The 19067-nt window shown below is 39.6% G+C and overlaps 1 protein-coding gene across 5 annotated transcripts in view; it reads right to left on the bottom strand.

Annotated features, from left to right (window-relative positions):
- The window catches only part of TLX1 (T cell leukemia homeobox 1), a 78277-nt gene extending 61450 nt beyond the window's left edge, over nt 1-16827 (bottom strand). For 3 of the 5 annotated variants that reach the window (XM_044299913.1, XM_044299914.1, XM_044299910.1), the window contains exons 1-2: nt 16186-16827; nt 13763-14000 (exon numbers count right to left, since the gene is read on the bottom strand). In XM_044299913.1, coding sequence (XP_044155848.1) covers nt 13763-14000; nt 16186-16660 — 713 coding nt within the window. In that variant the 5' untranslated portion in view covers nt 16661-16827. Of the gene's footprint in view, nt 1-13762; nt 14001-16185 lie in introns of those variants that run through there. The other 2 variants (XM_044299911.1, XM_044299909.1) reach the window with 2 other exon arrangements.
- Nucleotides 16828-19067: the final 2240 nt, after the last annotated feature.

Here is a 19067-nt window from a genome sequence, read left to right as displayed (position 1 = left end):
GGATCTACTATACCTCCACATGTTGCAGAGACTCTGGGTGCTTTATACTGGTTTAATGAGTGCACCATATCAATCAGTGGTGTATCTTGGTTTTGTGCTGCCATAGGCGAGACTAAACTCGGGCACCCCCCTAATATAAATTTGACCCACCCCTTCCTGTCACGGCCAAACCCCTTCCTCTGTAAACGCCACCCCTTCCTCTTTAGGCTCCACCCTTTCCTGTTTTGCATAACAATATTAAGAAATTTATCGTGATAACGATATATATCGCGATAAATACCCGTTTAAAAGAAAAAAACCACAAGGAGGCGTTATACTGTATGGGGGCAGCCTCAAGGAGACGTTATACTGTATGGGGGCAGCCTCAAGGAGACGTTATACTGTATGGGAACAGCCACAAGGAGACGTTATACTGTATGGGAACAGCCACAAGGAGACGTTATACTGTATGAGGGCAGCCTCAAGGAGACGGTATACTGTATGGGGCAGCCTCAACTAGACGGTATACTGTATGGGGGCAGCCTCAACGAGACGATATACTGTATGGGGGGTGGGGGCAGCCACAAGGAGACATTATACATACTGTATGGGGGCAGACATAAGGAGACGTTATACTGTATGGGGGGAGGGGGCCGGGCCAGCCTCAAGGAGACACTAAACTGTATGGGGGCTGCCACATGCAAATAGTGCACTCTGCACTGAGTCATAAATAAAGGTGGTATGTGTGTCAGACTGTCTATGGTAGCCCTGGCCTCTCCTTGAGGCTGCCCCATACAGTCTGTATGGGGCAGCCTCCAGGAGAGGCCAGGGCCACCATAGACAGTCTGACATACCACCTTTATTTATGACACAGTGCAGAGTGCACTATGTTCTTGTGGCAGCCCCAATACAGTTTAGTGTCTCCTTGTGACTGCCCCCATAAATAAAGGTGGTATGTCAGACTGTCTATGGTGGCCCTGGCCTCTCCTTGAGGCTGCCCCATACAGTCTGTATGGGGCAGCCTCAAGGAGAGGCCCGGGGCACCATAGACAGTCTGACATACCACCTTTATTTAGGAGTCTCACTCTCGCAGTGCACTATTTGCTTTTTAACTCTCGTCTTACTCACTCCTGTTCCTCTGCCTGGACTGGACCTGGACATTCCTCGCAGGGCAGGCCAGGAGTCAGGCGAAGTGGCCAACTCTGTTCTTTGACTGTTTGTGTGAGGAGGGAGGTATGAAGACTTTTCGCGTGGCTGCCGCTTGTGTTGTAAGTATTCCGTCCCACTGCGCATGCGCGAAAAAGAAGGCTCGGCGCAGTAGTTGAAAATTCCGGAACACGGACGGGAGGAAGTCAGGAGGACTCGGGAGGAGGGTCCCTGCTTGACTATGCGGCGCCGGCGATGCCGCTCGCATAGTGAAGGATCGGCAAGCAGCGGACAAAGGGGAAAAAAAGTTTGGAACATTTTACTATCACTAGGCAAACAAGGCATTTTGCCGCCCCATTGGCAAGTGCCGCCCTAGGCAAATGCCTTGTTTGCCTCGTGATAGATACGCCTCTGATATCAATGAGGCTTTAGTCCTAGGTAGAGATTACCTAAATTCATTTTTGGTCCGAATTGGCAAACATATTTGATCTGGGGACAAACCGATTCTACCAGAATCTAAAGTGCTTTAAATGCCTGGAAAATTTATTTTTCCCCCTATCTCACTCTTTCTCTCTCACTCTCACTCTCTTCCTCTCTCTCTCTTCCTCTCTCTCTTTCCCTCTATCACTTTAGTCTTTCTCTCTCTTACTCTCATTCTCTCTCACTCTGTCTCCTTCTCTCTCTTCCTCTCTCTCTTCCTCTCTCTCTTTCCCTCTATCACTCTAGTCTTTCTCTCTCTTACTCTCATTCTCTCTCACTCTGTCTCTCTCCCTCTCTCACTCTCTCACTCTTGCTCTCTCCCCCTTCTCACTTTTTCTCTCTCTCCTACTCTCACTCTCTCTCTCTCACTCTGTCCCTCTCACTCTCTTACTCTGGAAAAATTCCCCCAAACTGAATCTCAAGAAATTCTGATTCTAACAAAACAGATTAAAAAAAAAATTGGGTAAAATTTTGATTCCACAGAATTGATCCACTCATCTCTAGTCCTAGGTAAAATGCCCCTGTTCCACACCCATTTACTCCATGTCTTCAATTTTCATGAAGTCCTGCTTATAACTTATTATTCCCGGAACCTATTATTTCCTGGAAAAAGTAGGTACATACAGTAACTAGTACATCAATATCCCCTAGAGCCATAGAAATTATGTTACCTAAGATGGAACCACATAGGTGAAAGTGTAAGATAGCGTCACCCCGCCCAATATTCCCTATAGAATGTATCTACAAAGCTCTAATGTTTTCCTGTCATTCCAACACTGCAGAAGACCTCAGTACTGCTTACCAATGGACTGTTACAGATATGGCTATGTAGACATTTATGTTAGAGGCTAGGTTCAGGGGTGGACTGGGAACTTAACATTGTCCTGAAAAAAGTGTTCCCATCTCCCATTTTGTAGACAGGTCCAAACTGACAGAAGAAGAGGCAACAAACGTAGATGAGGCCATCACAAGTAGACAAGGTCAGCAATACCATAGTGCAGCACAAAAAACCTCCCCAGAAGCTGTGCTTCTGTGGTGGCCATCAATGGCTGCCATGTACTGTCCTCCTCCTCCAGTTGTCTCTAATTAAGATATGGAGCAGGAGGCTTAGGAGGTGAGATGCAGACCACAGAGCCAAGCGAGTACTACCTTTAGCTCTATGGACTTCCACTAGTAATGACCCCTATAGTGCCCCGGTAGTATGCTTCCCAAATGGCTACAGTATGTATCAGAGAATAAAAAAACTGAGTACAGGGCGCTGCTAGTCCATCAAAGAGTGTTCAGATTTATTTAAAAATTAAATAAAAGAACATTAAAAGGATGTGTGGCGTGTTTTGCCAATGGACTGTTGGCTTCCTCAGGCACAATTTTGGAATACCCCTTTAAAGCCCGAGACTCCTATATCCCTGTGCCAATTGCACACTACGTCATATAGTGGCCTATGAGCCAGCAGGCCAGGAAGCCATGGTCTCCTATGTGCCACCGCAGTATTCAACTATATCACTGTCCTGAGGACAACCATACAGTTGAATTCAGGAGGGCACATGTGGCTGCCAGATACAAAAATACATGATGCTCCCAACAATAATTAATTCTGAGAGCATCCGATAGTTTGTGAACCTGGCCAATGGCAATGAGGAGGGCTTATGCTGCCCCAAGAGGTCATCAGTTCACGGGGAAAATTTCCCTGTAGATTCTATAGCCAGCCTGTCTCTGCTAACATTTGATGAGAGAAAAAAAAAAAATCGTGCATGCAACAGAACGATGAACACCCCACTGAAACCATGACCTCCAAGTCAATAGGGTCTGTCTGGCAATGTTGATATCTGTAGTGCCGCAGTGTCATGGCTTCTGTCATAAATGGTAGCGACGATGCATATATAAACAGAGTCTAACCTTCTATTTTAATGCAACAAAAAAGATAAAAATCTCAGACTAACACAAAAAGAAATACAATTATCTACCATTATGACAGATAGGATTGCTAGTTAAAAACTGATGAGAAAATGGTCATTCTCAATGGGGACATTTATCAAGACTGTGTAAAAGAAAACTGGCTTAGTTGCCCATAGCAACAAATCAGATTCTACCTTTCATTTTGTCACAGCTCCTTTGGTAAATGAATGGTGGGATCCGATTGGCTGCTATGGGCAACTAAGCCAGTTTTCCTTTACACCAGTTTTGATAAATTTCCCCCAATGTGTTTTCAAAGTGGAATTTCCATATGTCTTCATAACGTGCAGCATGCTCTTCCTCAGGTAGAATTAAAGTGGTTTTCCCCTCTCCATAGAATATGGGATGACTATTAGATCAGTGGGGGCCCTACTGTTGGGAACTACAACAAATTATGAACATGAGTGCCCCCATTTGTCTGTCCTCCCTGCGGGGCTCCAGAAGTATGCTTTGACAGCCTGGGGCAGTGGTGGCAAACCTATGGCTTGGGTGCCAGAGCAGCACTCAGAGCCCTCTCTGTGGGTACGCAGCTCTGTGTACGCCGTGCGTAGGGTTGCCACCTATGCACTATTACTGATGAGCGCTTCCATTGTGGAGCACTCATTAGAACAGCCTTTGCTCCCCTCTTCCGCTTGTGTTAAAATAATAAATAAAACTTACCTCATCCATTTGATCTCGCCGCGGGGAACACCCGCTGCTCACTGGATGGACAGGACCTGCGCTCCAGCGTGATAACATTTCTCAGCATTGACTGGAGCAGCAGGACCTGCGAAACGTCATCATGCTGGAGCACAGGTCCTGTCCTGCGCATCCAGTCAGCAGTGAGTGTTCACCGTGGTGCGATCAAGTGGAGGAGGTGAGTTTTAATTTATTTTTTCGCACAAGAAGAGTGGGGAAGGGGGTTATTATTAATACTGCGGCCTCTCTCTAATGGGGGCCTTATTCTTACTGGGAGCCACTAATGGATGAATTATAATACTAGGAGGGCACTTATGGGTGCATTAATTTTACTGGTGCCATTAATGGTGGCCTTATTAACACTGGGGGCCACTAATGGGGTCTTATTAATACTGAGCGCCACTAATAGGGGCCTTATTAATACTGGGGGCCACTAATGGGGGCCTTATTAATACTGGGGGCCACTACTGGGGCATTATTAATATTGGGGGCCACTAATAGAGCATTAGTAATACTAGGGGACACCTATGAGGGCCTTATTTGGGGGAATTACTGAGTGCGTGAGGCTGATGATTGGCTGCAGTGGTCACATGGGGTATTCAGCACTGGAAGCGTGGAGAGATGAAGCAGGTTAAAATACATTATTTTATTATTTTTTCACAGTTGCGGCCTTTGGGGGACATGTTTTTAATAAGTCGGACATCCACTTAAAAAAAAACCCTGGTCAAATAGTAATAGATTTAGAATATTCCCAACCAATCTTCTTACAATGGCCACAGCCATTAGTAATCAAAACTGATCTTTTGGGTTAATTATTGATCAAAATTGAGTTCCATTGAAAATAATACATTAGATGTCACTTTTCATCCAACTTTTTAGTTAAAAACTATGGAAACTGATAAAAAGGATTAAAAGGAGAGGTGAATGTTCTTATACATGATTTTCCCTAGTGATTGAGTTAAAACAGAAAAAAATCATGACTCATGACAGAACATTAATTCATTTAAATGGGTCCGCAAATCCGGAGATGTAGTGCGGAATGGAACGGAACCACGGAACCCTATGGAAGCACTACGAAGTGCTTCCGTGGGTTCCGTTCCATGCCTCCGCACCGCATTAAGATAGAACTTGCTCTATCTTTTTGTGGAACGGACGGATCGCGGACCCCATTCAAGTGATTGGGGTCACGATCTGCATGCGGCAGCCCCCGCACGGCCGGTGCCCGTGCATTGTGGACAGCAATTTGCGGTCCACAGCACGGACACGGAGGAGCAACTGTCATGTGAACAAGCCCTTACTGATCAAAACACTGACGTGTGAATGAGGCATAAAGGAGCAGGAATGAAGTACCTCATCTGATCTATATGTGATCGAGCCCTAAAGTTGTTCAATGAGTTTAGATTGGTTTTTGTATGAGTGAAAAAAAAAAGAAAAAGATTCAGCAAAAAAATGCTTGTGTGAATGTGCCCTTAAAAGGGTTTTGGGCTTCACGATATTGATGGCCTTTACTAAGGAGAGGTCATCAGTATCAGATCGATGGGGATCTAGCACTCTCAGAAACCTTGATAATCAGTTGAAATAAATTGGCCTTGGTGCCCCTATCATCTCCTCATTGTTGACCACCATAGCATCTAATAATGCCTTTTTCACATACGTATGCGTTCGGCAGATCTGGCAGGCTGTTCCTGCTGGGAATAACCTGCCGGATCCATGATTGCACTGCCAGTATTCCGTCTGGCCTCATTAACTGTAATGGGAACCGGTGGGGATCCAGCCTGAACCAGCAAATATGCTGAGATTCGACCTGATAAAAACTGCTGCCCGCCCCAACGTGTTTACCGGGTTGCTGCTGGATTTCTGCCAGTCCCCATTATAGTGAATGGGTGTCAGGTAGCATCCGGCAGTGCCGTATCCAGATATCTACGGCAGGCTGCTCCCTCCTGGAACAGCCGGCCGGAGATGTTAAACGCTGGTGTGAAACTAGCCTTAGTAGCAGAGGTACAGGACAATTACAGATTTGACATGTTCAAGTGAGCAAGAGCACCAGAGGCCTTCATGCTCTACAGAGGTGTTGAGATTCAGATCCCCACCTATTTATTATTGATATCTGATATCTTCAGGATAGGTCATTAATATTGTGTAGCCATAATACCCCTAACATACTTCAGGTCACATAAGAGTCATACAGATTATTATTACAATTCCAAAGTTTTAAATCACATATTAAAATAATAGCTTAGTGCAAAACTGTACATGTATATTATCATTATGCATCAATGTAAAGTAACACGTAAGGACTGAGTTCACATGCAGACTTCTACTCTAGTATAACACTAAATATCTGTAGGAAATTATTTCTTATATGTACAATGGCTACACCGGTCTAAAAATCCATCTATAGCTCATGGGGTCAGCAATTGTTAAAAATGACTGTGACAAACTCCCCTCATTTGAGGTTGCCACGAGTACTTGGAGAGGACTACTTGCCAGCCTCTTACCATGTGATTACAGTCCCATGTTGAATGCACCTGTTTTGTGCAATGGCTGCATAGTTATGTGGGTTCATGTATTTTGCTGTCTTTTGCTACCATGTGGCTAATGGAGTCTGGCCTCTGTCCCTGGGAGATAAGTGGATCACTTCTTAATTGTCTCCAGGACAAAAGACGGTGTAGAACCGGTTTTGGACAGAAAAGCCATGAGTACAGCCAGGCCAAAGAGACTTTTACTAACTTTTAACCCCTGGTCTAATTCGTGATGTTAAATGTCTATGTGTATTGTAAAGGATGGGACATTGTATACGTTGAGTAGTGAGGTCTGTTCCATTGTCTCTCTGTGTGTATTGGCGATTGCCCTTTGTCCTGAGAGATAATTGAATTACAACTCGGTTCTCTCCAGGACAGAGGACATTGTGTATTTTCCTGCCTATGATGATTATGTTAACCATGGTGTACCATGATTATATCACAAGCAGAGGGGAGGATGTTATGTGGGTTGTAACCTTTGTATTATTGGTTAATGTATATTTGTTGTGGGTGTCTCCCTTGCATGGGAGCAGGGCATAAAAGAAAGTGTAGTTCTGAATACCTGTGATGCTTCCAGTAAAGTCTTGTTCCAGTATTAAGCTTGGGCTCATATGTGGAATTATTCAGTAATACTAGCGATACTAGCGAATTATTGCTCCGTGGATTTTTTGGTTGTGCTATTTCATGGGAAGAAGGGAAGACTAGACGGTGACACGGATGATACCGTCACAATGACTATGTGTACATGTGATTAACACAGTGATTAACTCTACAGTTAGTTACAAATGATCAGATAGCATGTGCTAAAGGCGCCTTTATACATTGCTCTAAAGATGATCATGATGGAAGATTTCTATCACAATGATTGATCTCCAGTTGAAATTTGAAGGATCTTTTTAGCCATCTAGATGCCATCATCTGGAAATAAGTCCGTGTTTAAAATTTTCATCTGATCATGAATCCCGAATGACGTTTCCTAAAAGAACTTTCCAAGAGCATTCCCGAAAAGATCTTTGTCTTCTTGTGCCATAGAACATGTAGGGCCAGTTTGAATGACTGTAATGGCCAATAAGAGTATGACTGTGCTGACGTAACGGTCATTCACCAGCATTGAGAAGAGATCAATAGAGAGTAACCCTCAGTTATCATATGAACATCAGACGAAATTTTTCCAATGATCCATTTGTTTAAAGTATTTTATATTGAATAAGGTGTGACATTTTTGTTTTAGGGTACGGCCACACGGTCAAGTTTCCTGATGCAGTTTTGGAAGCCAAAACCAGGAGTGAATTCTGAAAAGAGGAGAAGTCATATAATCTGTTCTTTATACTTTCTCTACTTTTAAGATCCACTCCTGATGTTGGCTTCCAAAACTGCATCAAGAAACCAGACCATGTGACCGTACCCTTAGGCCCCTTAGGGCAGCCGCTGCGGATCGCAGACCCAATCACTTTAATGGGTCCGCGATCCGTCCGTTCCGCAAAAATATAGGACATGTTCTATCCTTTTTTGCGGAATTGAAGTACGGGATGAAACTCCACGGAAGCACTCCATAGTACTTCTGTAGGGTTCCGCTACGTGCCTCCGTTCCGCACCATTCCACATCTCCGGATTTGCTGACCCATTCAAGTGAATTGGTCCGCATCCGTGATGTGGAATGCCCACGGAACGGCACCCGTGGATTGGGGATCCGCAAATGGGGTTGGCAATGCGGCCACGGAGCGCACACGTTCGTGTGAAAGAGGCCTTAGTCTTCTGGCTTCCATATTTCTTTCTGCAGTGCTGTGCAGATGCACTAATTTTGTGATTCTTTTTTTTTTATTATTGCATTTCAGATATAAATAAAGGGAAACTATATTTATAACCACACCACTTGGCTGATATGGATCACAAAGTGACGCATGTGTCCAAACAGTAATTATTTTTTAACAAAAATTTAGTTAACAAAGCTGAATATTTAGCTTAAAACAACTGTTAAATCTGGTTCCCCTAAGTCTATGCAGCACTGGAAGCAGAGCACTAACTGCAACAATGATAATGAGCTGGGTATATAAGAGTTCAGAATTGTGGATATCGGGATCAAGTAAGTTTAAGGAGTTCTGAGAACCATCTCTAGAATATTAAACATCTGGTGGGTAGGTAGATGATAATCATATAAATCACTGGACAGTTTAGTGTAATAAAATAAAAACACTGGCTAGTCTAGTGCAATAATATATATCCATGCATAGTCTAGTACAGTGATGGTGAACCTTTTAGAGACCGAGTGCCCAAACTGCAACCCAAAACCCACTTATTTATAGCAAAGTGCCAACACAGCAATTTACCCTGAATACTACAGTCCAATAGAGTATATCCTCCATGTACTTTATCATGTAGCTAAAATAACCTGCCTACATTCAGTGCGCTGCCTGTGCTGTTCATAGTGCGCCCTGCGCTGATGAATGGCAGGAAAAGTCTAAGGCATATTGGTACACCATAGACTTTTTCCAGGGTGTAGGTGCCCTCTGAGTGCCACCTCTGCCATCCGTGCCATAGGTTAGCCACCACTGGTCTAGTACAATAATATACATCTCTGGATAGTCTAGTATAATTATATACAACACTGGATAATAATATAAAGTACTGAATAGTCTGGTATAATATGCAGCACTAGACAAACTAGCATACTAATATACATCACTGGATTGTCTAGTATGATAATACACAGCCCTGAATAGTCTAGTATAATAAGACACTGCACTGGATAGTCTAGTATAATAATATACAGCACTGGGTAGTCTAGTATAATAATATACAACATTGCATAGTCTAGTATAATAATATACATTGGATAGTCTAGTATAATTATATACAACATTGGGTAGTCTAGCAGCAGTGGATAATCTAGTATAATAATATAGAGCACTGGATACTCTAGTATAAAAATATACATCACTGGAAAGTATAGTATAATATACATCACTGGATAGTCTGGTATAATAATATAAAACAAATATAGTCTAGAATAATAATATGCAATTGGATAGTATGGTATAATATACTCTACTGGACAGTCTAGTATTATATACAGTACTGTATAGATTGGTATAAAATTAAAAAGCAAGGATAGTCCAGGATAACAATATACATCTGGTATAATAACTGCACAGGATAGTATAGTAGTATGATGATATACAGAAGTGGATAGTCTATTACTCAAGTCTGCAGCACTGCATATACTGATATATAGTACTGGATAGCCTATTATAACAAGATACAGCACTGAATAGCCCAGTATTATTTTTTAAAGCACTGGATAGCCCAGTATTATTATCTACAGCTCTTGATAGCACAGTATTGCTATATACAGCACTAGACAGCCCAGTATTATTATGTACAGCACTGGATAGCCTATTATAATAATTATAGTAAGAAACTATAGTCCAGTATTATTATATACAGCACTGCATAGCCCAGTATTATTATATAGAGCACTGGATATCCCAGTATTATTGTATACATCACTGGATAGTCCAGTATTATTATATACAGCACTGGATAGCCCAGTATTATTATATACAGCACTGGATAATCCAGTATTATTATATACAGCACTGGATAGCCCAGTATTATTATATACAGCACTGGATAGCCCAGTATTATTGTATACACCACTGGATAGTCCAGTATTATTATATACAGCGCTGGATAGTCCAGTATTATTATATACAGCACTGGATAGCCCAGTATTATTATATAGAGCACTGGATAGCCCAGTATTATTGTATACACCACTGGATAGTCCAGTATTATTATATACAGCGCTGGATAGTCCAGTATTATTATATACAGCACTGGATAGCCCAGTATTATTATATACAGCACTGGATAGTCCAGTATTATTATATACAGCACTGAATAGTCCAGTATTATTATATACAGCACTGGATCACCCAGTATTATTATATATAGAACTGGATCACCCAGTATTTTTATATACATCACTGGGTCGCCCAGTATTATTTTATACAGCACTGGATAGCCCAGTATTACTATATAAAGCACTGGATATCCCAGTATTACTATATACAGCACTGGAGAGCCCAGTATTACTATATACAGCACTGGATATCCCAGTATTATTATATACAGCACTGGAGAGCCCAGTATTACTATAGACAGCACTGGATCACCCAGTATTATTATATACAGCACTGGATAGCCCAATATTATTATATACAGCACTGGATAGCCCAGTATTATTATATACAGCACTGGATAGCACAGTATTATTATATACAGCACTGGATAGCACAGTATTATTATATACAGCACTGGATAGCACAGTATTATTATATACAGCACTGGATAGCCCAGTATTACCATATACAGCACTGGATAGCACAGTATAATTATATACAGCACTGGATAGCACAGTATAATTATATACAGCACTGGATAGCACAGTATTACTATATACAGCACTGGGTCGCCAAGTATTACTATATACAGCACTGGATAGCACAGTATTATTATATACAGCACTGGATAGCACAGTATAATTATATACAGCACTGGATAGCACAGTATTACTATATACAGCACTGGGTCGCCAAGTATTACTATATACAGCACTGTATTGCCGGGTATGATGATAATATACAGGACAGACATTCTACTTGTAATGAACTAGGACGAACATTTCACCTGTCTTTAGTAATTTCCCAGGTGACTCTGGATGCATGGCACACAGCAATTATTACAGTTGTCACTTTTTTAGGGTTGCTCTGTAGACATTTATGAAATCTTTGACACCAGATGAGGTTCATGAGCAACGTTACCCATATAGAAAATATCTAGGATTATCAAAAGTGCTATGTATGTATCCTATATAAATATTAATATGTCATCATAAGCAGCGCTTTACAATAGTCTGAGTCATATTATACAAACAATACACCTGGCTCAAGGATGTTCGAAATTACACTGAACTGTGTTCTTTTAATTAAGTTGTATTATTTTATAGCATTTGGTATTTGGTATGTGACATAATGGAGACTTGTCCAAACAAAATGAAAAAAGTATTTAAATAAATAGATACAGTAGCATATATATATATATACATATATATATATATATATATATATATATATAGTTTTATATATATATATATATATATATATATATATATATATATGTGTGTGTGTGTATATCAGCAATTCTTATGCAATTGACTAGAATTCCATAATTTCCGGGTACCCTGTAGTGTAATATTATATTAAAAAATGTGCATACAATAAAAAAAATATTGATTTCCTAGATAAATTATTGTAATACTCGGAAGTATTACAATAATTTAGCCTCCAGGGCTAAATTAACTCTTGCAATCATGCCGGTAATTATAAACCCATAGAAAAAAAAAGGTCGTTTAATTGTACAAATTAATTGCAGTTTCATTGAATGCAAAATTTCCCATATGCGCAGAGGGATGTTAGGTCGCAATATGCGGTAATAGAAGACATTGATATTGTTAACCCCAACATAGATAGATAGATAGATAGATAGATAGATAGATAGTAGATAATAGATAGTAGATAATAGATAGTAGATGATAGATAGATAGATAGATAGATAATAGATAGATAGATAGATAGATAATAGATAGATAGATAGATGATAGATAGTAGATGATAGATAGATAGATAGATAGATAGATAGATGTTATGCTAGGTATAGATCTTTGCCATATGACATAATTATTCCATTTCGATAGACACCACAATTTTCCCATCGCACAGTGTGAATATATCGGATAAAATAGAAATTATAAAGGCAAAATCCATGAAGAATGATACAGAATTTGTGGTGCGCATGCGGCCGATGTACAGGGCGCAGTGTGCATCAACAGGAGGCAATGGACTGATTTTTTTTTTTTTTTTTGAAGGGTTAACTTTAGACATACAAAAGGCGCAGAGACAGACTGCGGATTTTACCTGCACTGTTTAAAATAGAGAAATAACGCAGAGACTTGAAATTGGGGAAGAATGGTGACAGTTTCTACAGGAGACACGTTCACACCAGGGGCTTGCGTCTCCATCAGGATTTTCTGACCCTCAACACCCATCATTTTCACTGACAAAGTGAAATAAGAACACAATATAATGATCAGGACAGAGATATCTCTGGCTGTGTCCTCACCAGGACTACATGCTCAGTGCAGCAGGATGATGGGGATCCCCCTCCACAGCTCACAGCTCACACATTATCAATATCAGGAGGGAAGGGGCTTCAGGCTATAAGCTACTAACTGTATTTATACCCAAGCAATGCAGGTGTGAACAGGTCCATATGTAACTCTGACAAAAAATCCACGAGAACAACTCCAGCAATGGTACTGATACTGATACCGGTACTGATACTGATACTGAAGCCGGTACTGATACTGATACCGGTACTGATAATGATACTGAAACCGGTACTGATACTGATACCGGTACTGATACACCTCCAAAAGAACAGAATGGCGCAAAACATTTTTGCATGTGTACAATAGATCCATACATGTAAAGATAAATTATCTATCCATCTCTTTATCTATCTATATTATATCTATCTATCTATCTAATATCTACTTAATGTCTATATTTTTCTAACCATTTAATTTCTTTCAGTATTATCTACTATCTCTTTATCTAATTTAGATTTCATTTATATTTATCAAAATTATCTATTTTCCATTTCTGTCTACCTATATCTATTTTATTTCTATCAATATTATTATCTATTTCTGTCGATCTAGTATCTAGCTTTAATTCATATCTACTGTATGTGTTCTATCTAACTTCTCTCTATATTATCTGTGTGCTGTCTTCTATCTAATATCTATCTATCTATCTATCTATCTATCTATCTATCTATCTATCTATCTATCTATTATCTATCTATCAGATTTATCTCTAGGTTCTCCATCTGCCCCTCTGGCTGACCCTCCCTCCAAGCAGGAGGCCTGTCAGATGTCTTACCTCCACTTGGTCCTGCGGTTCTGGAACCAGGTCTTCACCTGGGCGTCGGTCATCTTCAGCGCCTTGGCCAGGGCGGCCCTCTCGGCGGAGGCCAGGTACTTCTGCCGGTGGAACCTCTTCTCCAGCTCGCAGATCTGCAGGCGGGTGAAGGAAGTCCGCGGCTTCTTCTTCTTGGGCGGTGTCCGGTTCTGGTACGGGTGACCTATACGGCGTGTTACAGTGAAGGGTGAGAGGGCCACTGGAGCGGGAGACAGAGGCACAAGCGGCAGCGCCGTCAGCAGCGGAGAGACAGGAGCACAACACAGCACCGCTACCTACACCCTACTGCACAGGAGACCTGCACATTATATCATAGACACCTATACATTACTATATACAGGAGACCTATACATTACTATATACAGGGGACCTGTACATTATATCATAGACACCTATTCATTACTATATACAGGAGACCTGCACATTACTATATACAGGAGACCTGCACATTACTATATACAGGAGACCTGCACATTACTATATACAGGAGACCTGCACATTACTATATACAGGAGACCTGCACATTACTATATACAGGAGACCTGCACATTACTATATACAGGAGACCTGCACATTACTATATACAGGAGACCTGCACATTACTATATACAGGAGACCTGCACATTACTATATACAGGAGACCTGCACATTATATCATAGACACCTATACATTATATCATAGACACCTATACATTACTATATACAGGGGGCCTGTACATTATAGCATAGACACCTATACATATATACTATGCTATATAGAAACCTACACATTACACAGGAAACCTGTACATATTTACTATACTATATAATAGAAACTTACACATTATTGCCTACCGGAGACCTGTACATTATATAATATACTATATAATATAAACTGAAACATTACTATATACCAAAAATATGTGCATTGTATAATTGAAACCTATACACTATGTTCAAGAAACCTGTACATTATATACAAGAACCCTGTACATTATATACACGAAATCACCCGTTCTAATAATTTATTTCCATCTATCTATTTCATATCTATCATCTATAGATATACATAAATAATCTAGCAGTATGTACTGATTGAAATAAAAGCAAAACTGCCTGCATGAGAGTATAAACAGCACAGGAATAACATTACCGATATTTTAAAATATGCACAATAAAGTTATAATATATATATATATGTATGTAACAAATAAACCCAAGAATGACTGCTGCCTAATGATTGCTAAAATAACTTCATATTTTAACTTTATTGAAGACCAAAAGTTTAATTTAATAGGAACCCAAAGTGACCGACTGTTATAGTTATAGTGTCTGTGCCAAACATCTGAAAATAATAATATTAATAATAATAATAATCATCATCATCATCACATTACTAGGATGAATCATGTTATTGAAGAAATATCTGGTGTATAGATATATTAGTATGTATGCATGTATATACTTTCCTACATACTACTGTATATGCACGTGTATTAATTTTTCACACACATTACAGTTCGCCTAGTGTTATGCCATATTTTCTTATCTTATTTCTTTTCTTCTAATTGTATTTTATATTTAAGTTTCTAAATTAAATTTCCACTTGTCATCTCAGCATCACAACCATCACTAGGCCCCAACTGCATGAACCCAGCTATATGCTTTTTTTTATCATTTTTATTTTACATTCTATCTATCGCAAAACTTTATGTAAAACCTGTCTTTTATCATCTTTTATCATACTGTCTGTCATTCAGCAGTCTGGTAAATAACAAAAGTAGAATAATCCCACTTGACTTATGTGTGTGTGTGTGTGTGTATATATATATATATATATATATATATATATATATATATATATATGTACATATCTATCATTCTATCGATACATTTATTAATAAATTATTCCCCAGAAAATTATAGTAATAATATTTATTATTCTTATTAAATTTTACATTTAGAAATCGAATGCAACATAACTACAACTACTACTAACAGTAATAATACAATTATATATATATATATATATATATATATATATATATATGTAATTTTATTATTACTTTTTAGTAGTAGTATTACTGTTAGTTACTGTTGCACAGAATTCCTATTTTTTGGCATATAGTTGCATTTATATTTAGTGTGAACAACAATAATTACTCTTAGAAGGCTACTAGCTAATACATTAATATTTTAAATAAAATAATAATCATATTGATAATATATGTGGATAATAATAATAACTGGTAACGTTTATTCTGTATCTAGCCTTTGGTGCTGCTGGTCCTACTAGATGTCCCATGTCCTACATGACCTCTTTTGACATGACACCTGGTGGGGTACAGAGTGCAGGCAGCAGCATTGGGAAGCACAGAGGCCAAGCAGAGCTTCCAGGCACCTACCTGTGAATCTGTCCTTAGTATACCTCCTATTACTTTCCATCCAGGGGAAAGTTAACCCTGTCAGGTTGTTCATATTGTTCATTGCCCCCACACTGGGTACAGTAGGCATTCCAGTGGAAATAGGTTGGTGCACGCTGCCAGTCAGAGGTCTGTGGGCAGGAACCCTAATCACCCCAGCAGCATTGAGGTTGTTCCCATTCATGTTCATCCCCATGTTCATATTGTAAGAGCCTGTCAGGGAGGCCATGCTGCAGGCACTGCTGTTGTATCCGCCGGTGTTGTTGTTGCTGTAGCTGCCTGTCATGGTGTTGTAGGCACTGCTCACAATGCATCCCAATCCATAGTCTGAATCCTGGAGCCTGGAACTGGAAATCATACAACTCCCTTGATCTGAATTGTTCAAGATCTGATCAATTCCAAAGCTGATGGGCTCTGCATGGCTCTGGTGCAGGTGATGAGCCCCTATGTGATCCATGCTGTACCTTCCCACACTATGGTGGAGCTCCAGCCCCAGAGCTCAGATCACTTAAGAGATAAAAAATTGTAGCTTGGTCTCGCTTCAGTTGCTTCCAATTCCTGGGGCAGGATAAAAAGAGCAGAGGAAGAGCTGAAGTGGATAGTGCTTTTTGCATTTGGTTAGTTGCTCTGTGTGCAAACTGTGACATCAATCACCCAGCCAGGAGGCCTGGAAGACAGGAGCCGGGCTCTTCCACCCTCACTCGCTGCCTATTGGCTGCAGCAGGACAACATGCACTTGAATGACAGCCTGAGAAAGGAGTCTCCTTCTTCCCTGCCAAACCCAGCAGCCTCCATGTGCCAGAGAAGAGCATTACAAAGTCAAGTCAAACAAGCATGATGTAGAGGAGAGGAGCAGATAATACCCAGCAGAACCCATCTACAGAGTGATACAGTGCAGAGAGATGATGTGGTGTCATATAGATAGATAGATAGATAGATAGAAGATGGATAGATAGAAGGATTGGATAATGGATAGATAATAGATCCATAGATGCATATAGATAAGTATGTCTATATCTATCTATCTATCTATCTATCTATCTATCTATCTATCTATCTATCTATTTCCCTTTGTAATCTTTCTTTCTATTATCTATCTAATCTTTTTTTTCTATCATCTATCTATCTATCTATCTATCTATCTATCTATTTACCTTTGCATCTAATCTCTATCTATATTCACCATCATATCTTTACTATTTTCCTTATTATTATGGAGTAGTATGTGTAGATAGGTATAGATGTTTATTAAATAGATTTATTTTAAATAATATATTTTAAATTATATATATATATATATATATATATATATATATATATTCGTTTTTTTTTTCTATTTCTGTTATGTTTGGGTTTGGTTAATTTATGAAAGAATGTTTTATTTATCCATCAATGTATTTATTAATATTATTATTATTATTACTATTGTTACATTCTCTGTATCCCATTACCCCCTGCATTGCTGCTCCTCTGTTAGTCAGTGAATATGCTCTTTGCTCCTGGAATGACAGAACACATAGATGAGGCTATGGTTATTATTTCATGCCTTTTGCGACCTGGTAAAATAATTGGAGCCTTTACGATCAGGTTGACACCAGAAATGGTATAAATTGATAAGCAGTTATCAGTGTAATTTGCTTTACAGCAGATGATACATCTTCCATACACAATTTATGTCAATTCTCTTTCAATTGTGTAATTAAGCAGTGAGTAATGGGGCCGCTCAGGATCTTGTTAGGATCTTGTATTATTCCTTATCTCCCGACCTCTCTGTACATTAGATTTCTGTGTATGGGGGTTCTGCAGGGTCTTCATCTCCCAGACGTTTAATCTGCTCCTGTCATTGGTGTTGGCACGATCTCTACCAGGACAAATAATCACTTTCACGGGATCTGCTAATTCAGTTTAGTTTTTCTTAATTAGGACCATTTGGATTGTTTACAGAGGACATTGCTGTAAGTAGCCCTGTCTGCTGGGGAGGAGGTAAGCTGAGCCCCACTCATTACCCTGCATGGAGGCAGAGGTCCTCTCTCCAGCCTTGGGCCATCATTAGTGATTCTCTTCTTCAGCCCTTACTGGTGGTGTGCTTTGTTTTTCCAGTAGAATATTATCTCCCACCAGTCTGCCACTGTCTTCATTCATGTCAACACAAAGAGCCCATCAATACCTGGTGCTGCACCCTATAGGCATCAAACAGGGTGCAAACTGCAAGGATTGGTACATTTTGGTTTATGAATGCCAAATGAAATAGACATGAGTTCTGACAGATTTAAGTAGATGTCTTATATCTATCTATCTATCTATCTATCTATCTTTCTATCTATTCATTTATTTAGCTATATATATATATATATATATATATATATATATCAAACATTGATAGATAAAGGATATATAGATAGATAAATAATGTTAATGAATAGAGCTATTCACATGGGCTTATAATTTCCATAAGTATTTGAAATCCGCAGGATATCTGAGTTTTATGGGGATTTTTTTTCCAAATACAGCAGTGCATAAATAATGAAGGAAGGAAGAAATAGTCCTGGAAATCCTGATGAAATACTGAAGCAATCCTGATGACAATACTGATGTTATATCATCAGGATCCTGAGCCAGAATACTGATGGATTTCAATACCCTGGTCTGAAAGCAGCCATAGATAGATAACAAACATTGATAGATAAAGAATATATAGATAGATATGGATGGGTAATACTTATATGGTTAGCTAGGCATGAGATCAATACCTAGATAATTATAATATAGCAAGATAGCATAAAATAACTAGCTGTGAGACAGATGAATTAGGGTACAGCCACACAGGTTCCTGAAGTGAATGTAAAAAAATAAAGTCATGTCTC

This window comes from Bufo gargarizans, chromosome 6 (assembly GCF_014858855.1).
Source record: "Bufo gargarizans isolate SCDJY-AF-19 chromosome 6, ASM1485885v1, whole genome shotgun sequence".
NCBI classification, from domain to species: domain Eukaryota; kingdom Metazoa; phylum Chordata; class Amphibia; order Anura; family Bufonidae; genus Bufo; species Bufo gargarizans.
This window is presented reverse-complemented; position numbering and strand designations above follow the sequence as displayed.